The following is a 20,184-nucleotide window of genomic DNA, read 5'->3' on the forward strand; positions in this document are numbered from 1 at the left end:
CGATAGTTCTATACCGGTATATTTGGATTTATTTTTTTTTGTATTATTTTGTTTTCGATTTCCAGTTTGCATCTTATAGGTGTTTTTAAAGTTGTCAGGCATTTTATTGTTTTTGAGGCAGAGAAAACCATATTCAGAGACTTGATTTGCTGTGCAAATAAAGCGGTATAGCAGTCTTTGGAGGTCGTCTTTGTTTTGTGCAACTAACACCAGCATCATCGGCATAGCACAGTATTGTAACATTGCGGTTCCTCATTTTGTATCCATTAAGTCCACGCACTTACTTTATTATTTTGTTCATAATTATGTTAAAGAGCAGTGGGCTCAGTGAGCCGCCCTGCCGTATTCCCTGTTCTGACTGAACCTGACCAAATGCCTTCAGCAGGTCTATGAAACATGTATAGTAGGCTGTTTTGTTGTATTTGATTTTGTTATACTGCGATCTATTTTACAACAAAAATGTCGGTATATTTGCTGAATCCTTGTTAATCTGTAATTTTAGTTTATTTATTTATTTTTTTGATTAAACAAATTTTCGTAACTTTCACCGTTTCCGAGAATTCGATTTTTCTTGTTCAAAATGTTGAAAATGTTGTATCTCCGCTTTTTTGGGAATTCAGCCACCAAAAATCTGAAAATGTTTGATTTGAACTGCTTTTTCTCTGCGTGCTAACAGCAAGATATTAAACATATACAAGGTCATCAAAAACACAAAAACTGTTTAATTTGAAACTAGGACCTAGTCCACTGAATGCAGAAAGTCATTCTGAACCTTTTTTGATCAGTTCCCAAATTTCCGATACTCCAACCATTTCCGACATATTGAACTCTTGTTTTGGGAAAGTACACCTAAATTTTTAGAATTCGGTATTTCCGCCATTTTGGGGGTTTCAGTTTTGTTTGTCTTGAACTACTCCTTCACCTCGTGCTAACCGCAACATGATTGAACATATACAGAGAGCTCAACAAACAAAAAAATCTGTTAAATTTGAACCTAACGCTCTGCTAGTTGTGACCGCGTTTACCCAGTTTTAAGTGGATGTAAGCCTAATTTACTAGCTGCTGAACATTTTTAGTCTGCAGCAAAATTTTAAAATTTTCTAACTAACTGCTTTCGCGATAATCGACTATTTGAAAAGTGCATCAAACTTTTGAAAGTTTCTGTGTGTCCACAATTTTCAGCCACTGTTGGGTTGGGTTCTAAGTGGATGGAAACCTAGTCCACTGGCTACAGAAAGTCATTCTAAACATTTTTGGTTTCTTGTACAAATATAATTTTCCTTAACCGTTTCCAAGATATTCGACTTTTTGACTTTTTTTGGAAAGCTGTGTCTAAAATTTTCAAAATTTTGTGGATCCAGAAATACTTCTGTATGGTTAACTTTTTTCGAAGAACAAGTGGACGTCCATTGTTATTTTCCTTGTTTTTTATGATATTAAAAGTACATAACCTTATTAAAACCTTGCACAATACTTATTTCTAGAACTCAACACATCTAATCGGAAACCAAAACAAATAAACAATATTAATGGACCGGTAGTGTAAATTTCCTATGCACGGTTAGTTAAGTAGTGTTTGACGATTATTGGGGTTATCATTCAATCTAGATTGTTTGTCGATCGTTTTGCATATTTGCGAGGAGTACTCGAGAATCGGGAAAGCATATGGTGTGCGCGATTTTTTATTACTCCCAGTCAATTTTGATTACCAGAAAATATATGACACGTATGGGAAAATAACAAAAGGAAATTGCGTCACTAATGTTGAAAGTTATTATTTATTTACAGCCATATTTTTTATCCTTATTATTAAAATAAAATATATTTTCTTAAACATCGTATTGAACTCCTAATTATTTTTTACAGTTAGGTAAGGTTGGATGCAGCCTTAAGTGGAATTTCTTTCTGCTATACAGGGTGGATGCTAGGTTAGACGTTTCCTGTTTTGAGAACTATCCAATAACCCGTCCCTCGTAACCCACCCTCCTTCCATTTCCGGTTACTCTGTATATGTTGCAAGCTTTATATTCATGGAGAATTGGCAGACTTCTGACTCACCCATTAATAATTTTTTGCAACAATGGATACATAACTAAAACGTTATAAGTCAACGACCTTTCAAATTAAAACACACACACTTCAACTCTCTATTTTTTCAGTTTATTAAAATAAAATTTATTTCAAACATTTTTGTTTAATTTATAATAAAATAACTTGTTATTATAATGTTGTTGTTGGGCTACGCCAAAACTCAATAAATACGAATATTATTTTATTTGACTATATAGTTATAGCAAGCAGGTATTTTAAACAGATAAATCAGAAGTAAAGTTATATCTATAATTTATAAATAATGTTTGTTACGTTTAAATTGGGATTCTGTTTGGGTCCAACCAGTTAAACAAAACGTAGGTTTATTAATTAAATAAAGGCCTTTACCTAGATCTTGTTTCGGAGGTAGAATCAAAATACTAGTAGACTCGGTTGGCAATCGTGATTTTAACAATTTAAAATTATTTTTACTTTTAAAAAATATTTTAAAACACTTATGCGGTCTGCAGATATCAGAGATGCCTACTGGCTGTTGCTCGAAGACTGCTGACTCTGACCGAAAAAGTAAATGATAGCTATTCTTTGATTTGATTTTTTAAGATGTTTTAGTCCATACCGTTTTAGCTTCTACGACTCGCATCCACCGTTTACATATCCTCTTCGATATTGTCCCTGTATCTGAGCCTTGGTCTGCCTAAAGGTCTATTTCCCACTGGGTTTCCCTCCCATATCTTCTTAATAAGAGGTTTGTTCGACGATCTCTGTAAGTGTTCGGCCCATCCGACCTTTTGTGATTTTATTTAGTTTACTTAACTCGGTCTTTTCTGATGCCTACCTTCTTGATCTCGTTCTCTACGCGCAGAAATATTTCTTTCGTTTTAATCGTACTGCTTCCTACAATATCAATGTCGTCGGCATATGCCAAGATCATTTCTGGTCGATCATTTGTGAATATTCCCAGACCAATATTCGTTTCTTTGATAGCCATGTCCAGCACTATGTTAAAGAGCAAAGGTTGATGGGGAATGTTTTAGTATTATTCTCTCCAATCTTAACTTTGGCTTTAGATTTTTTCTACGCATCTTGCTTAACTCTATGATCTCTTCTGGTACTCCTCTACGCTTTCCAACGCCTGCCAAATACAGTGCCTGGCGATGCTATCGTATGCCTGGTGGAAATCTACAAATAGTTGGTAGATCTCTCTGTTGAACTCCCAGCTTTTCTCTAGGAGCTGTCTTATGGTAAATATTTGGTCTGTTGTTAATCTCTTAGGTCGTAACCCGCATTGGTAGTCTCCTAAGTTGTCTCTTAGTACGGTTAATAGTACTTTGTATGTTGTATTTATCAGAGTTATTTCTCTATAGTTTTTACAGGCTAGCCGGTCTTCTTTCTTATGAATGGGGATCAGATGATAAGTTAATTCCAGTTCTTTGGTAGGCTTTCCGTTTTCTATTTATGATTTTCAGTATCCATATTTTACTGCACTCCTCCGTTATGGAGTTCTAACCCGGTGCCTTGTTATTCTTTAATTCGTTTATTGCTCTTTTAAACTTCTTTATTGTGGGTTTCGATACTATACATTACTCCTCCACTCTTACTCCTCCACTCTTTAGTATACCGTCTTCGTGTTTATGTAACGAGTTATTTAAGTTCAAAAACCACTGTGAGAACAAGGACTACTACTTCTCTTTTAAGTTCAAACAGTTTTTCCTAGTGTTTAAACAATTATTGTTTTGAATCTTTTAAGAGCCACTCATTATGTTCAGCTGTACTTATGTACAAAAAAAATTAATTAAGAACTGCAAATATCAATCATTTTACCATTTAGAGAGTCGAATACGATGGAATTTCGTTCTGAAAAAATATGTATAACATCTTCTAAATATGTATTCCACAAAAAATATGCTTATTAGTCAATGCCAATCTATATTCTTTTTCCTCATGGTATTCCTCAGATGAGTTTACAATCTTATTTTTTAAAGTTTCTGCAGTGGATCGTTTTTAATACTTACGTCAATCTAAAAAAATTAAACATTGTCGTTAAATCTTAAACCAAGACACCAAAAACTTCCAACTTGCTAAAGACGGTTGAAGTTGGTTGTTTAAACGTTTTGAAAAAAATTGTATTAATAAAGCCAAATTTCTCATTGTAACAAACAATAATAGGAAACTAAACCTTAATGACATCCATTTGGTTTCTTCAAACTGAGTGAATCAATATTATATTTATTTAAGGGTCAATTTAAACAGTCAATTGTCGTTAACTCTTAGAGCTATGGTAAGGCTCAATTCAATCTGGAGTTTAAACTCTAACATTAACATCGACTTAAATTAGTTCTTTACAGTAGTACCGTTAAACTTGTGAACTAAAATATGTTAATTTGGCTTTTTTGTCACATTTTCAATTTTCACTTATTCCATTTACCTACACAGTATTTGCAAGTAATATAAATAAAAAGTTACCTATTTTTACTAGAAAATTTGAATGTAAAAAGAAACCGATCTGCCCACTTTTGTTTCAAAAACCTGCCCCCAATGTCTCGTTTCCTAACCAAAACTTTTGCTTCCATTTCGTTGCCACTGAGTATCTCCTCACTTACCACTATGTATTATTCAAATAATAATTACGTCACGGTATAATGCTATCCTTATCCTGTACATGAACGTCCAGAGCGGATTTTCATTAAGCCCACCTTTCGTTATAGGCGAGCGGATCGTTCCCTATAAAAGTCCTCGTCGCTCCATTTGGAGACACATTTTATCTCCCGATTTCATCCAGCACAAAAGTTGTCCTAACATGAACAGCAAAATGTGGTCTCCTGTTGTGGTGTTTTTGGTTCTGACCGTGCTGGCTTGTAGCCAGGCTCTACCTAGAGAGGTAAGTGCAATTTTTGGTTTTTCATTTTTAGTTTTTTTTGTGTTGAGACTTAATTAGACAGCTTCTTAAATTGCGACCAAAAGCCAATTTTTGAAAGAATTAAAATTCAAATTTGTATGCAGGCATGCAAGAACTGTGAATATCTGAAAATTAAAATTTTTAAAGCATAAATTCAAATTTTGTTGTAAGTAAGCTATTTAACTCGATATGCTTCAATTTGATTTCAGTTTTTTGAACTAAAATTAGTATTTATATTATTTTTTTCTTAAAAAAAATTGTTTATTATTTGGTCACTGGCTTTATTACTATTTATACTCGTCACTCTGACTGATTGTACTGTATGAAGCAAACATATGTACTGATTAATAGTAGGACTAATAAAATTAGTTTTAAAATTAGAGATTTTTTGTAAAAATTCTAATCCATAATTGGGCTTTTTCTAATTGGAAAAAATATTGCATATAGGGTTGCCTTAAAATAACTTAACACCATTAACTGTTTTTGTATTTTATATGTATAAGAAAAATTACCTAAAAGTGATGTATGTGTTTTATAGTTATTTTGCACAAAAATTCTAATACTCGTCTTTATGTTTCAACAGAAATGTTTTAAAACCCGCTTTAACTAGTTGCGAAAAGTAATACTGTATAAGTAGAATTTGCCTCACTGTGATTCAATGTGACGATTTTTGAAAATCGTCACTTTCTGTGCACTAATAATAAATAAAAAGTACTTCAAGACGAAAAATATGCGGTCTTCAGCAATTATACAGACTGCTTTTATTTGGAGCATTGATTTTCAATGGTTCTCTCTCTTCATCATTGAGTTTCTATAAATGTTATTGAACTGAAATTGTGTGCCAACTTGGCAGCAAATTTTGCAAATTTGAACACCCTATAACTCTGTTATTTTTGGGAGTTCAAGAAGTTTGGCTGAACCGCTCAAATCAACCGTCTTGAGCTCATCTTTACAATGGTGTTAAGTAAAAAATCTATCTAAAAAATTGCGTGTAGGGTGACTAAAAATAGTCAATCACGATACTTTTCATACACACCCAGTATATTGGAAGCAAAAACGGTTCTTCAAATTTACGGGGTTTTGGTCACTTTTCATTTTTTGGAACTTTCACTGTTTTTGAGTTATTTAAGAAAAACTGTTTAGTGCAACAAATTTACAAATTAGTGAAATTGTAATTTGAAATTTGGATACGGTTAAGGACAGTCAGGGACAAAATCATGGTTTTAAGCACATTTTTGGAATCCTCATAAAATTTCCTATCTAATGACATTAAAAACACTAAAAAATCAGGTAAAGTTTTAGAGAAAGGTGGTGTCAAAGTCAAAACTGTCTGAAAGACGATTTGAAAGGACAGTTATGGAGAAAACTGCCTGTAAAACCCACTTAGGATGAGAAGTGACTGTTTTAAGGACATTTGTGGAATCCTCATTAAATTTCCTATCCAATAACCTGAAAAAACATTACAAAATTTGGTACAGTCAGGGAGAAAAGCAGTGTCAAAATTTGAACTGCCAGAAAGACAGTATTTGTAATTTACCAGTATTGTACTGTTAATTTACTGGTCAAATTTTCCTGGTAAAGTAAAACATTTACTTTACTGGTAATTTATCCATCACTATTTGAAATCGATAGGACTATTCAAAAATACAATAACATACAGGGTGTTCCATCAACTTTTACAAGAAGTCATATCATGTCAGTTTCTAATTAATGAATACCATCAACACTCACTAATTAAAAAAAATAACTTCCTCTCCTCCTACCATAAAAACAAATTATTCAGAAGTCTTTTTACTAGCGTGTAGGCAAGTTTACCGCCATCCCTAATGAAGCAGGGTCATTGTTATGGTTTTTTTTTGCGCAAATATAATTTGAAAAGTAAATGAAATCAGAGCTAACAAAATGGAAAAACTTCCTGGAGCTTTTAATTTTTAAACGGGTTGTGCCGGACATTGTTGTTGTTTTTAAACTAAGTTCGTTAAAAGACGCTATCATTGCGCTGGTGTTAGCTTTTTTTAGTGTTTTGATACTTGTGCTGAAAGTATAAGTCAAGTTACTTATTAAATATTCTATCTAGATAATGTGGTAGCCGAGAAATTTAACTAGGAAACCTAGTTTTAGTCTGATACTTTAACTAAATCAGTAAATACAGGGTGGCAACGTGAAAACTTTCAGTTCGAATATTTCTGAATGAATAGAAAAACGCAATTTGGCAAAGATGTTCTGCTGTTAGGAGAAACTAGAATTACCATATTTTGGTGATGATGATTCTACTAGAAATGTTTTTTTTTCATCGTTACCTCTCTTACTACTTACTGACCAGAGTTTGATGATATTCCTGATCCAATTGGAGGTATTATTTGATCCTTCTAAGTCCTGTTATTTTCACCAATGCATTTTCAGTTGCTCCAGCTTTAGCTTAGTCACAGTAGAAGCTCTGAATGAATGATTTGTAAATTTAAAATTAGACACATCAAAGCCTGCGTTTTTCGCTAAATATCTTGTCCACTGTGATATCTCATTGGGTCTCACTGGAAGGTATACCCCATTAGTTTCCCAGTTGAGATTTAACGACAGGAAAAGGCGAATACATTTTACAATTCCTCATATATTATTATAACATCTATCTTACTGGACACATATCAGAATGTGCAGTGGTTCTAATTAACTATTTGCTATGAACTTCCATCGGTCAGTTTTACTTCTTTAAAGAATTCAGTTCAAACAGTTGACTGCTTCAACTTCTTGGAATGCCAATTTGTATGAGATCAGAATAAATAATCTGAAGCTCATCGAAAGTATTTTCATCGTAAACTTGTATCATTTTGATCAGATCTTGAATTGAGTAAGCTGAAGAACTGGTTTTCCTCTTTGTAATATCATTTTGCGATCTATGACGCAAAACATTCTTTGCAACTCTTTCTTCTTCTGTCACAGAATTGGTCCATAACTCAACTCTATCATATCACCAATCAAGAGATTTTACATAGAATGAACAAGGACCGAGAAATTCTCGAGACCAATGAAAAAGCGAAAGACTGCTTACCTTGGCCATGTCATAAGACAGGACAAGTACAGATCCCTGCAACTAATTTCTTCTTATCGTCAGAGAAATTGTCAAAGAAACATAAAATGATATTTTTATGAGGGTAGGAACCCAAACTAAGATTTAATATATTTTCAACAATATGAAGCTCCAGTCCACTAGGTTCTTCATTTGAGGCAATTTCTAAATGATAAGTTTCAAGATCACTGGATTGAGAGAAGAATTCCAATAGAATGGCCGGCAAAATCACCAGATCTAACCCCCCTTGACATTTTTCTCTGGGGACTTAAAAAAACACGTTTTTGGGAGATGCGTTTTCCCTTAGGCTGTAATTTTTCGTCTTCCTCTCTAATTACCTACCTGTTAGAGTGTTGTTACCCTCTAATCAGCCAACATGTTGTTTTGCCATTTCCCTTTTGAGGAAGTTTTGTATATCTGGGTATTATTAAAGTCCAAATAAGTTAAAACTGGAGCAAACTTCAGGAGGAAATAAATTGGGCGACATGTGTAAAAGCTTTTAGGGCTAAAAATGAAAAGATTGCAAGAGGGGTTTTTTGTTACAAAGACTCACTTCTTGTTACGCAACTTATTGTTTACTGTGAAAAAACTTGTAAATTTTTAATTTTTAAATTTAATTTTTAGGTTGAAAGTTTTGAATATATTTTTTTAATTAATTCCGAATTGATTTTGTATTACTATAGTTTGGGTAACCCTAATGAGTCTTCAGTTCAACAGAAAAGCGTTGAAGAGATTCCAATAATTCTAATGTAACTGATTTTGATTTTTGTTAAAATTAATTATTACAATTTTTTTTTCACAAAGTAAATTTCATTCACATTAACAAATTAAAAGACTGTTATTTATTCAAAAGTTTTTTCTGGCATATTATTTCCAACGAGCATCAACTCTATCATGCAAACAAATTTCACGGTTCCATCCATATAATATTTTATAATTGGGCATTTTAAACTAAACTTTATTATAAACGTGATGAAAGCATATTATTTCAACTAACTGTTTTTGTTTTACGTTACAAATTTAATAAAAATTAAGCAAAATTGCCTGCCCAAATAATAAATAATTATAGCAAAGCAAAACTAACTTAATAGCGAAAAACCATTATAATGCACGTATAGTGTAGCGCTATGGAATTGTGCCAATTACTTTTAATTGGCTTTTATGTGGATATCATGCCTGTACTAGGTACTAAATGTTAAAAAAAAAATAAAAACTGGATTAGGACAGAACAGTGGCAAGTAACGGTTTTAAAACCGGACTTGGCAAGTAGAAGTTTAAATGAAACACCGCTGAGTCTGGACAACAATTCCAAAATTACCTTATTCAAATTTAAATTTGTTTTTGTCTATTTGATTAGTTTTTCGATCTGTCATCTGCCCGTTTCTAAAGTTTAAGTGGCTGTTTTCCTGGTTGCGGCTCCCTGCTTGCATAATATATTATAAAGTTCTGAGTTGATTTATTTTGTTTCGTCACTTTGATAAAGTTAATTTTCTACTTTTTAGGCATAATTATTGAAGTACAATTAACTTTAACATAACAAACCTACAAAGTTATTAGTAGGTCTTATAATTTAATGTTAAATAAATTAATTTTTCTTTTAATTACTTAGTCGTGTTGCCAAAGTTTCTTTTATTCGGTAAAATTCGTTATTTCAAGAACAGTAAGCATTTTGATATTCGATTTTGCTGCCTAATTTGTTTGTTATTTTTTTATTATATTTTTTTATCTTAGCGTTTATTATAAGTTTTCTGCTGCTATTCTCTGGTCATAATAATGATAATCTTCTTAAATTTGGCAACGTTCAGTGCAGTGTTGCCAACCCTTAAATGATTTAATTTTCCCAAAAAAGTTTAAAAAAAGTCTGACATTTTTTTTTGAAGTTTTGCTTTAATTTTACTTTTTTATACTTTGCAAATCTTTTGAATGTTCACTTGCTAAAATACTATGATTGCGTCTACTTAACATGGATTTGCTGTTTTTTTCAAACATTTTAAAAGTTTTAAAACAATTCAACACATAAGCCTATAAAATATACTTAAATTGGTTTAGAACTGTATATTGCTTTTATGATTTTATTAGTTTTATAGCTTCATGGAGTGGTAAATGACAGTTTTCAGCATTTTGACATAATATGGAACTCCCAAACAAGACGTTAAATACTTAGGGATAACACTGGACCAAAAACTAAAATTCACAAAACACCTTAAAAATGTCCGGACTGAAATCATTAAAAGAACAAAACACTTTAGGTCACTAACATACAAAAACAAAGGCATTAGTACAAAAACGGCAACTCAAATATACAAATCCATCTGTAGACCGGTCCTGGACTACGGACACTTACTTAGAGCAAACGCTACGGACAAGACTAAAAATTATACACAAATTACTGAACAGATTGCTCTAAGACTAATAACAAAAATACGACATCCTGCAAACCCACTACACAACCCATCCAACCAACTTCTCTACGAACGTACGAACATGACTAAAATAACTGACAGACTCATACAACTACAAACCAAGTGGAAAAATAACCCAAACAACTTGACAATTGTAAATCCACTATGCATAACCAGACAGACTAGACAATCCCGTTATCTTTTCCCCGCTCTCACCCTGTTAGAACATTTTAATTAGAACTTTTTTTTTTTTCTCAATGTATAATTTGTATATATTAATTAGAAATAAGATTACCTGTACATATTAAAAAAACATGTATACATAGGCAGAAAGACCGTAATGGTCGATAGCCGTTTTTTCTTGGAAATAAAGATTGTTTATATATATATATATGGAACTAGCTTCATGTCACATCCCTGTCAAAAATCCAGCTCATAGACATCTGAAAAACATACAATTCACTAGTTTTAAGAAAGTTTTGACATTTTATAGCTTTTGATATTTTCACAAATTTATGATAGATTGAAATATATTGAAAATAAACAGAAATTCTCAGTTTTCTGCAGCTTTTTAGTTTGCCAGTTTTGCCTTTACCTAAGCTTTTTACAGAAACAGTTTAATTTTTTGAGTGTGTAGATATGGAATTTGCTAGTAATCCACGTCAAAACTTCATATTCAGTGGAAATAAAAATAAAGTTGTTCTACTGCCCAATAAACTTTGTTTTATCCAATCAATTTAAAAATATACAGCATAAGCAATACGGAGCAATCTATAATTTAAGATGAAGGTTGCCTTAAGGTACATTCCACCCTCCTTCGAAAATTCTTTTCGCTTAAGAAACCCTTGACAGCAGAGGAGTGTCTATGAAACAATTGGAGTGTGTTAAGGGACCTTGAGGATTGAGGGAGCCTCAAGGAAAAACTGTGAATACAGGCATTAGACAGTTTCAGCACTGGTCCTGCCAACAACAAAGTACCTGCTTAGATATGTGTGAAGCTATCTCTAATTAACATGAATAAATCCTAAACAACAGTACTCACAAATAAGAGGTTAAAAAATTTAACCAAAAACAAGTAATTGTAATGGTTACGCTCAAATGTACTACTTTCAAGCGCAGAGACAGCTCTTTTCAAGAATCTACAGGTTATGTCTCTGTATGAGTTTTAAATTTTTCAAATTTTCAAAATATGGCTATCTGCTATACCACTGTAGACAGCCATTACATAACTAAATGTAATTTTCTTGTCAATATCTCAAAAACATGCGGTTTGAGAGGAAAAAGTCTTACTTGGTAAAAATTTCCTATAGCCTTAATCAGTCATGTGACTAAATTTAATGGTTCTAATTGTGAGGTTTGTGACATGTATCAAAAAGCTCTTTTCCACCCAGTCTACACACCCAGCTCCTAAAAGGAAAATATAATTGTTCTGTCAATATCTCAAATACTTCTTCAACTTTTTAAAAGTGGCCTATAATAATAATTTTCATCCAGTTTAAAAATGGTAACAATACAACTTTCAGTTTTGCTCATTCTGTACTTTAAAGCACGGTTATTATTACATTATAAGAAAATATCTCGGAATCTAGACAACGAAAATAAAAAGAATATTATGAAAACCCTTATCGTCAAATTTCAATATCTTACTGAGGACGTTTTTGATGAGCATCCTGTAAATGGTTCACTTGTATAATATTAGCTTCTATTTAAACACAAAAACAGTTTTGTTTCAAAGAAACTCCCTTCCACCACTAGTTTTCAGCAAAATTTAACCAAAAACGATTACAAATAAATAAAGCTTCCCCCATACATAAAAATCCAACAGGTTTTTAAAACATTTTCCTGCTTGTAAGAGTATGAATTGACAATCTAATTGAAGATTCAATTAACTGTTAAAAAAATCCGTTGAGATAACCCAATTGTCTAACCTAATTATTTTGTTAGATGACACGTAATTGCTTTTGCTCTTTCATTATTTAACTTAGCAGTATCACGGTATCAGGGACAGAAAAAGTTTAAAAAAACATCAAATTACTCATTAAGTTTTTTCCCCCAAACAGCAAAACACGCAAGATTATTTTTAATTTTATAATAATTAAACTTCTAAATGTCATTCACGTTTTTACTAATTTACATTTTTTTTTATTTCAGCTTTACCAATACAAGACAAAAGGATCAGACAAAATTGAAAGTCCACGTAAGTATCCACTAAAAATCATCTATGTTTCCTGTGCAATTAACACTACGTGATGCTACGAGCTTACATCACACGCTTTAACGAAGTATTTCGTATTATTACTTAACAATGAACAAACTTTACAACAAACAACTTAATACAATCGACAGATGTTTTAGAACACAGGTGCATAAACTGTACAATATTCTTTTTGTATTAAGGTAATAAAATTTTTATTACCCAAATTCGCGTCCTTTTAGTAAATTGAAGCTAAAACCACTTACTTAATTTATTATTACATTATAGTTCATGATGCTGTTGCAGTAATGTAAATGCTAATATGCTGTGTAATAAGAGTTGTAATTTTGGACCACACTTTATGTCTCATTTAAGATGAAAACATCCATGAGGTTTTGTTACCGTTTTTTGTAAATATTTAATTTTAGGTACCAGTGTGAAACTTTCTGAAATACATCTTACGTATAGATTACGTATTAGTTATGTCTTCTTTTTTAGGGTTTCTTATTCATTACAAAGGGGAAAAAAGATTACGGTTTTTTCAGAGCTAGATGATACAATAATTTAGCACATAAACGCCAATTAGGGATTTTTTTATTGTCGCTTTTCGAAATTTGAAGAACAATCTGAACTAGTAATAGTTCAAAGGCGTTCTTTGGTCATTTTTTTTTCTTTGTCAACCAGTTTCTATATTTTTCTACCCTTTGAACTGCAAATTCTATTCTAACAGTCGATGAGGCTCTATATCCCTGAGGCCCTCTCTGACTTTTTTGTCCCAATCACTTTAGTTTATGATTTTGTTTGTTTCTTTAGCAATTATTTCTGCTAATTTACTACATATTTTTACTATTACATTGCTACCCGCATACATTTCCGTTTAACAACTAAACAAGAATAAAATTATTATTGTTGGTTTGTAATTGTTCTTTCTACTTACCATTGATTTTGTATGATTAATTTTGAAATTGCCATACATCTAGAAATTTTACTCTTATAAGAAACACTCTATACAATCTTATTAGTAAAATGTCAAACGAAATGAGCAGAGCTGTAAGCTGTAATGACTGTTTAAATTAAAAATAAAACAGTTCATTGTAGCTAACTCAAAACCAACATCAATCATTATAATTTTTTTCAGCTTTCTATCGTAATCGCTTTTGTTCTTTGAATCGAGTATTAATTCACTTCCTTTAAATTTAAATTAAGGTTATACCTATAAATTGCCTTATTTAAAGTCACAAAAGAAAAATGTAAAAAAGACTTATTCGTGCATTGGTAATCTAAGTGGAAAATAACAGGAACAAACATCACTCAGTGGCAAATCGGTATTCAGAACTATCTGTTTCAAATAAAATATAATAAGATGTGCTTTAAAAACGCGTTAATAAAGATCTGAATAAAGACACGTCGGAAACTTTACAATTGCAATTGGCAATTAAAGGACACTTTCCTACTAAATAATTTAATAAAGCTGACTGATGATAGTTTAGTGTGCTGTTCGATTCTGTATGTAGCAATGTTTCGTCTATTGTAGCAGTCTCAATTCATATGTTTGTAAGTATCGTTTTCAGCGTGTTCTCTACAGGGGTGTTTCTAAAAGATGTGAAAAAACACGAATTTTTGAGGCTTCCTTTGAGGAAACACAACAAATAAAGAGAGTGGGAAAAGTTGAACTGGGTTTAAGTTTTTCATAATTACATTTTTAAATAAGAGATTACTTTAGAACTATTAACAGAGCTGTTCGCAGCAATTGTGGCAATTTTTTCTTTCTTCCGTTAATAAAACATTTTAAAGAAAAAACAAATCTCATTCTAATAAAGTTAAATTGAAAATTAAAAGGTTAACAATAACGAAACATATTCTTTATCATTCTATTTTGACGTTAAGTCACTTTAATGGACGTTTCTCTGAAGCATCAATGATTTGGGTTAGCATTTTTTTACGTCTTTTTGAGACACCCTGTATATTGTATAAATCAAAATGTAAGTGAAATCAAAAACACAAAGCCAATCTCCACAAAATTTATTAAATAGCTGTTAGTTGCCAACTGTGTTTTTGTTTTCACTTACACTCACTACTCCACTGTGGAAATGTGGACTACTTCTTCTCAATAAACAAATCTATTTTTTAGAAGAACTCTGGCAGATCTTATACGATCATCAAACCAGAGCTTTAGACAGTTTAGGAGGAGGAAATCTGCTATCTGGTAGAGCTTTGGACAGTTTAGGAGGAGGAAACCTGCTATCTGGTAGATCCCTAGACAGATTAGGAGGAGGAAATCTTTTATCAGGTAGAGCCTTAGACAGTCTAGGAGGTGGGAATCTGCTGTCTGGTAGAGCTCTAGACTCTTTAGGAGGTGGAAATCTTCTATCTGGTAGAGCATTAGACAGTCTAGGAGGTGGAAATCTGCTGTCTGGTAGAGCTCTAGACTCTTTAGGAGGTGGAAATCTTCTATCTGGTAGAGCATTAGACAGTCTAGGAGGTGGAAATCTGCTGTCTGGTAGAGCTCTAGACTCTTTAGGAGGTGGAAATCTTCTATCTGGTAGAGCATTAGACAGCCTAGGAGGAGGCAATCTGCTAGCTGGTAGATCCCTAGACAGACTAGGAGGAGGAAATCTTTTATCCGGTAGAGCCTTAGACAGTCTAGGAGGTGGGAATCTGCTGTCTGGTAGAGCTCTAGATTCATTAGGAGGTGGAAATCTGTTAGCTGGAAGGTCACTAGATAGATTAGGAGGAGGCAACCTGCTATATTCTAGAGCCTTAGACAGTTTAGGAGGTGGAAATCTGTTAGCTGGAAGATCACTAGACAGATTAGGAGGAGGCAACCTGCTATATTCTAGAGCCTTAGACAGTTTAGGAGGCGGAAATCTCCTATCTGGTAGAGCATTAGACAGTTTAGGCGGTGGAAATCTATTAGCTGGAAGATCACTGGACAGATTAGGGGGAGGAAACCTACTACATTCTAGGGATATCGACAGTATTGGAGGAGATAATTTACTTTGAAGTCTTGATAACGCTGGAGATGACAATATTTCATTCATATCATTAATAATTTAAACTTTTATGGCGGTTGCAAATAAATTTCTTTCTAAAACACTGTAAATATGCGCTTTTATTTTCCTGACTCAGTTAATGTAAATAAGACAATTTAGTAACTGTAAAATGTACTTAAAGAACGCCGAACTAGTTCCCTGCTGTTAGGCGGACGATTTGGAAGAAGCTGCCTGGGGGAAAACTGTCTCGGAAAAAAGCCGCTTTCTTGGAATTTCTCTCAGTTAAGGTGCCACTTTATTGCCTAAACATGAAGTACAACATGCTAATCTTGTATATTTGTTTCTTCCATGCAGCCTTCGGGATCTGGCAGAACTGGCTCCAGGTTTGATCAACAGTAAAGATTTCACCAACGACATTGCTCGACCCTCTGATTCTGAGCAGAAAGACTTGATTCAAAACGAAAATCAAAAGTTAAACGGTCGCCTACAGTAAGTATTTTTCTTTTTAAATGTGTTATAGAATTAACATTTATTTTGAAATTTCTAGAAGGATGTTCCATTCAAGTAGTTTGGACCGACTTCCTATGGACGTGGAGTACCCCAATTTTTACCTCCAATAGGTAGAAAGGACTAAAAGACTTATTAGCGACAGAAATTGTATAGGTAGAAGTAAAAAATACTCAATGTAGTAATTTAATGCTCCCTTAATTATAATGCTCTGACAAGATTTTATGTTAGCCATATTACTATGTAGCAAGCGTGGCAATAAAGTTTGAATAAATATATTGTTTTCTTGTTTGATGTTTTATTTTCTGAGAAAGAACAAAACTAACTGAAGAATGTGGTGGCTGAAGCTATTATACTGATTTTAATTTTTTTTATTATTATAGTAATCTTATTAGGTTAATAAGTTATCATATAAATATAAGTAACACATACTGAATTAGAAATTTAAACAGGACAGACTTACAGAAAGAAAAGTCAAAGTGTGATAAAAAAAAACAAAAATTTCTTTCTATTCTCTTACATAGACTGCTTATTTATATGATGACTAATTATATTATTACTCATTCTGACATCTTGAGACAAATTTCTCTAAATCAGAAAAAAAAATTTTAAGTAAGGATTTGCTTCAAGCAATTACTTCTTCTCCTCCAAGTGCTCTATAGTTGCGTTTTGGAAAAAACGCAATAAAGTGCCATGGGAGAAATTGATGAGACTGCAAGAAAGGCTTCGTTGGGTTACTACCAAAGAAGTCCGGACAATGGTACCTACAAAATAGCATTTAATTATTTGTTTAATTTTAACACCAGTGCTTTAAAACCTTATTTTGTTGTTATTGTATAGCATTTCTGTTAAAAGTGCATTTCTCGGCAGCAAGTCTCGCTTTGCACGAACACGAACTTGAAAATGGCTATTAATTTTGATTATTTAGTTGCTACATATTTTTGTCAAAATTACCTTATTTGGAAAGGCCTTCTTGAAAGTGTTGGTTTTGTCACTGTAGGTGGTTGCCAATTTTATTGCAATTTACATATCCGAGTCCAGTTTAAAACGTTTTGAATAATTCAGAATTATCGTATTACATTACAATACGAACTTTTTGATGTGCTGATTTTCCTTGTGCTTATTATGGCTTCCATGAAAAAACTTGACAAATTTATAGTATATCAAAGTAATAAAAAAACCAAAATACATTTAATGTTTAGACTGTACATGCATCACCGGCATAGCAAACTTCTTCTCCACTTCCACTTTCAATCTTTTCACCAGTTTGATGAAGCAGTACACACACACCTCCAGGTAAATTTCGTAAACTGTAAAATTATTTATTTTACTTGACGCTGCCAATAAATCACACTAAAACGGGTACTTACATATGTAAAATATAGCCAAAGTTAAGCAAAGAATCACTTCCGGCAATGCAAAGAAAGAATTCTGTGGCTCGCTAGACGGCGAAAAAGCTAAGTGCATTAGGTATTTAAAGAGCACAGTATAGAGGAAAATATCGAGAACGATCATGACCAGATGAAGTAATATGAAGAGATAACATAATGCTGGTTTTAACTAAAATAGGTGTGTCTTTTAGAATACATCATTAGTTATAAATAATTTGTGAAAGATTACCATAATTGCTCCTAGGGCTAGTAAGAGACATGAAAACACGTAACCACCGAAGAAACTGGTTAAAACTGACCATAAATCTAAATCTGGAAAGCAATGAGTTTTAGGAAAAATGATTTTTTTCCTAAGAAGGTATTTACATAACACTAACAATATACAATACATGTGTGTTTCTTCATCTCTTTCTTAAGACTTACTTTATCCACTAGTTAGGAAATATATTATTTAATATCATGCGCAAAATGTAATTTTTTTTGGGTTATTGATTCTGGACTGTTTCGAATATGGGTTTGGACCATTTACACGATAATTTGTATATAATTCTGTAAATCAGTACATAGCATTACTTATCCCATCCATGCAGATGGCCCAAATCAGCATGATTTTCTTCTTGAATATTTCCTACCTTCTAGCATCCATGTCGTAAACTTTTCACTAAAATCTATGTCCAATAAAAAATCCTGAACCTCCGTTTTCAAATCAATCCCATCTGGAAACGTTAACGCAATCAGATAGGAAACGGCCTTTAACTACAACAAAATGAAACCAACTTAAAAACTTATTGACATTTTGATTGTAGGTACTCTTAATTTGTTTCAATCGAGGTATAAGTGGCAAGGTGAGCAAATACGTGAAACATCATAACAAGTTACACTGAAGACGGTTAGCGTTCTCAATTTCGGAATATCACATAATAAACAAAACGTACCGAGATATGGTGAAACCGAATTGAGCAACGTACCACTGATTACACTATACGAGATGGGTACACAGTACCTTTGACTTCCTTTGAATTTGAATACTTACGGTAGAAAAAATAGAAATCAACGACGTGCCCATCCTTAGAGAGAACCAGAAACAAAATACGTAAATCATGTTGGCGGTTAGAATGACACATTTTTAACTGAATTTTTAATGAGCAAATGCCGGTGGCAATAACGACACTCTTCGCGTGTAAAGAAAAATTGTCATAAAATTACTTTCACAATTGAAATTAGCTTTCGGACGTGTGTTTGTTATGACATTCCGATTATATCTATTAATGGAGATTTTATCCGTAACGTGTTTTTATGACTGTATGTCCTCTTTGTTATCCTTAATTGCTGCAAACCATAATTCCATTAGATTTTGTTTTATTTGTCATAAAGAAGAAAATACAACATAATTTTCTCGCTATAATTGTATATTTCAAAAAATACCGGATGATTGACAGAAATTGCAGAGTTGGCATGAATTTTAGTACTTATTTTATTGTGTACTGTTTCTTCTACAACCACAAAACTAAACAAACTCACTCTTTAAAAAATGAGAAGATCTCAAAAAATAATGCACGGTTTCTCAAGAAATACTAAGAAGGAGGAAATTAAAGTTCTCTTGTCCTCTTCTTATGATCTTTAGAATAATAATTAAATGTAACTGAATTCATCTACACAAATGCTGCACATGTAGACCATTATAAATTATTAACAAAATCAGCTGTTTGTTGATATGACATTCACCTTGCTGTGACAGCAAGTATGCTGCTCGATTAAAACTTTTCCTTTATATTTCATATAAATTGAGTTTAATTTTTGAGTATGAAATTGTTAGTACCACGTTTCAAATGAATCTATAATCACAGAAACACTTCCTGTTGGAAATGAGCATTATCATTTAGCAGAAAGTACAATGGACGTATCATCTGCAAATATTATCTTTTGCCTTGAGGCACATACTGGAACATATCATTTACAAGGATTAGGAAGAAAAGTAAACCACTCATTCCATCTACTTATATGCATCTAGACTCAGAAGAACAGTCGTCAATTTGCACTCGAAATCTACGTTCATTGAGATAAAACTCGATGACTCCAAGGATAAATACTACGGCATTCTAATTGATGATTTAGGCTGTCAAATGCCCGTGACCAAAAAACAGCACAGCAACCTAATCCCCGGCGTCTTCTTCTTTTTACAGTCTCTTGCTTCATATCATCAAGCGTTGTTGACTCCTATAATGACGTCTTCTTTGTAAATATCTCTATCTTGAGCTACGTGGAGAAGTTCCTCAGCAGTTAGCCCTGTCCATTGTTAGAGATTTTGAAGCCAGTATAGCTTTTTGCGGCCTATCCATTTTTTTTCTTCGATATTGTCTTTCAAAATAAGCCGAAGCAGACTATAAAGCGGTTCACTCATCAATTGTCCGAAGTATTCCAGTTTGCGCCGCTCGAGGGTGGTTAAGAGCTTCCATCGTGCCCAATACTGATGAGTATATTTTCGTTGGTAGATCAGATTGTCCAAGGGAATTTGAGCGTCCTTCTGTACACACTCATCTTGAATTCATTGAATCATGCATGAAAGAGTCGAACAGAACAGACCATTCATAGCACTTAGCAAGGCTTTCCCACAGATGAATGTTAAGTTGCCTAGAACAGAGTTTTAGAAACGCTCTTCTAGCTTATTTTATTCTAGCCTTGATT

The 20,184-nt window shown here is 32.8% G+C and overlaps 2 protein-coding genes and 1 long non-coding RNA gene across 5 annotated transcripts; 1 reads left to right on the top strand and 2 right to left on the bottom strand.

The window, feature by feature from the left end:
- Positions 1-1,876: 1,876 nt before the first annotated feature.
- On the bottom strand, positions 1,877-3,716 carry LOC145733490 (uncharacterized). The gene is made up of 3 exons (XR_014179220.1): positions 2,888-3,716; positions 2,669-2,837; positions 1,877-2,604 (listed from the first exon to the last, which is right to left on the bottom strand). It is a non-coding gene; the product is annotated as an uncharacterized LOC145733490 (long non-coding RNA).
- Positions 3,717-4,696: 980 nt separating this feature from the next.
- LOC145726400 (uncharacterized) lies at positions 4,697-15,711 on the top strand. Its single transcript, XM_081975454.1, has 3 exons — positions 4,697-4,930; positions 12,566-12,611; positions 14,740-15,711. Exons 1-3 carry the CDS (start codon positions 4,712-4,714, stop codon positions 15,609-15,611), a joined length of 1,137 nt encoding a protein of 378 aa, XP_081831580.1. The 5' UTR covers positions 4,697-4,711; the 3' UTR covers positions 15,612-15,711.
- A 505-nt stretch (positions 15,712-16,216) lies between these two features.
- LOC145726474 (uncharacterized) lies at positions 16,217-18,662 on the bottom strand. Of its 3 annotated transcripts, none has more exons than XM_081975588.1 (7): positions 18,533-18,662; positions 18,132-18,255; positions 17,729-17,811; positions 17,479-17,668; positions 17,063-17,418; positions 16,926-17,004; positions 16,217-16,872 (listed from the first exon to the last, which is right to left on the bottom strand). In XM_081975588.1, the coding sequence occupies exons 1-5, from the start codon at positions 18,599-18,601 to the stop codon at positions 17,300-17,302; spliced, it is 585 nt and encodes a 194-aa protein (XP_081831714.1). In that variant the 5' UTR covers positions 18,602-18,662; the 3' UTR covers positions 16,217-16,872; positions 16,926-17,004; positions 17,063-17,299. The 3 variants fall into 3 exon arrangements, with proteins under 3 accessions (XP_081831714.1, XP_081831705.1, XP_081831724.1); XM_081975579.1 differs by having other exon boundaries at positions 16,926-17,015; XM_081975598.1 differs by lacking the exon at positions 16,926-17,004.
- Between the last annotated feature and the right edge of the window lie 1,522 nt (positions 18,663-20,184).

This window comes from Ips typographus, linkage group LG1 (genome assembly GCF_016097725.1).
Source record: "Ips typographus isolate SLU linkage group LG1, UJ_Ityp_2.0, whole genome shotgun sequence".
Lineage (NCBI taxonomy): Eukaryota > Metazoa > Arthropoda > Insecta > Coleoptera > Curculionidae > Ips > Ips typographus.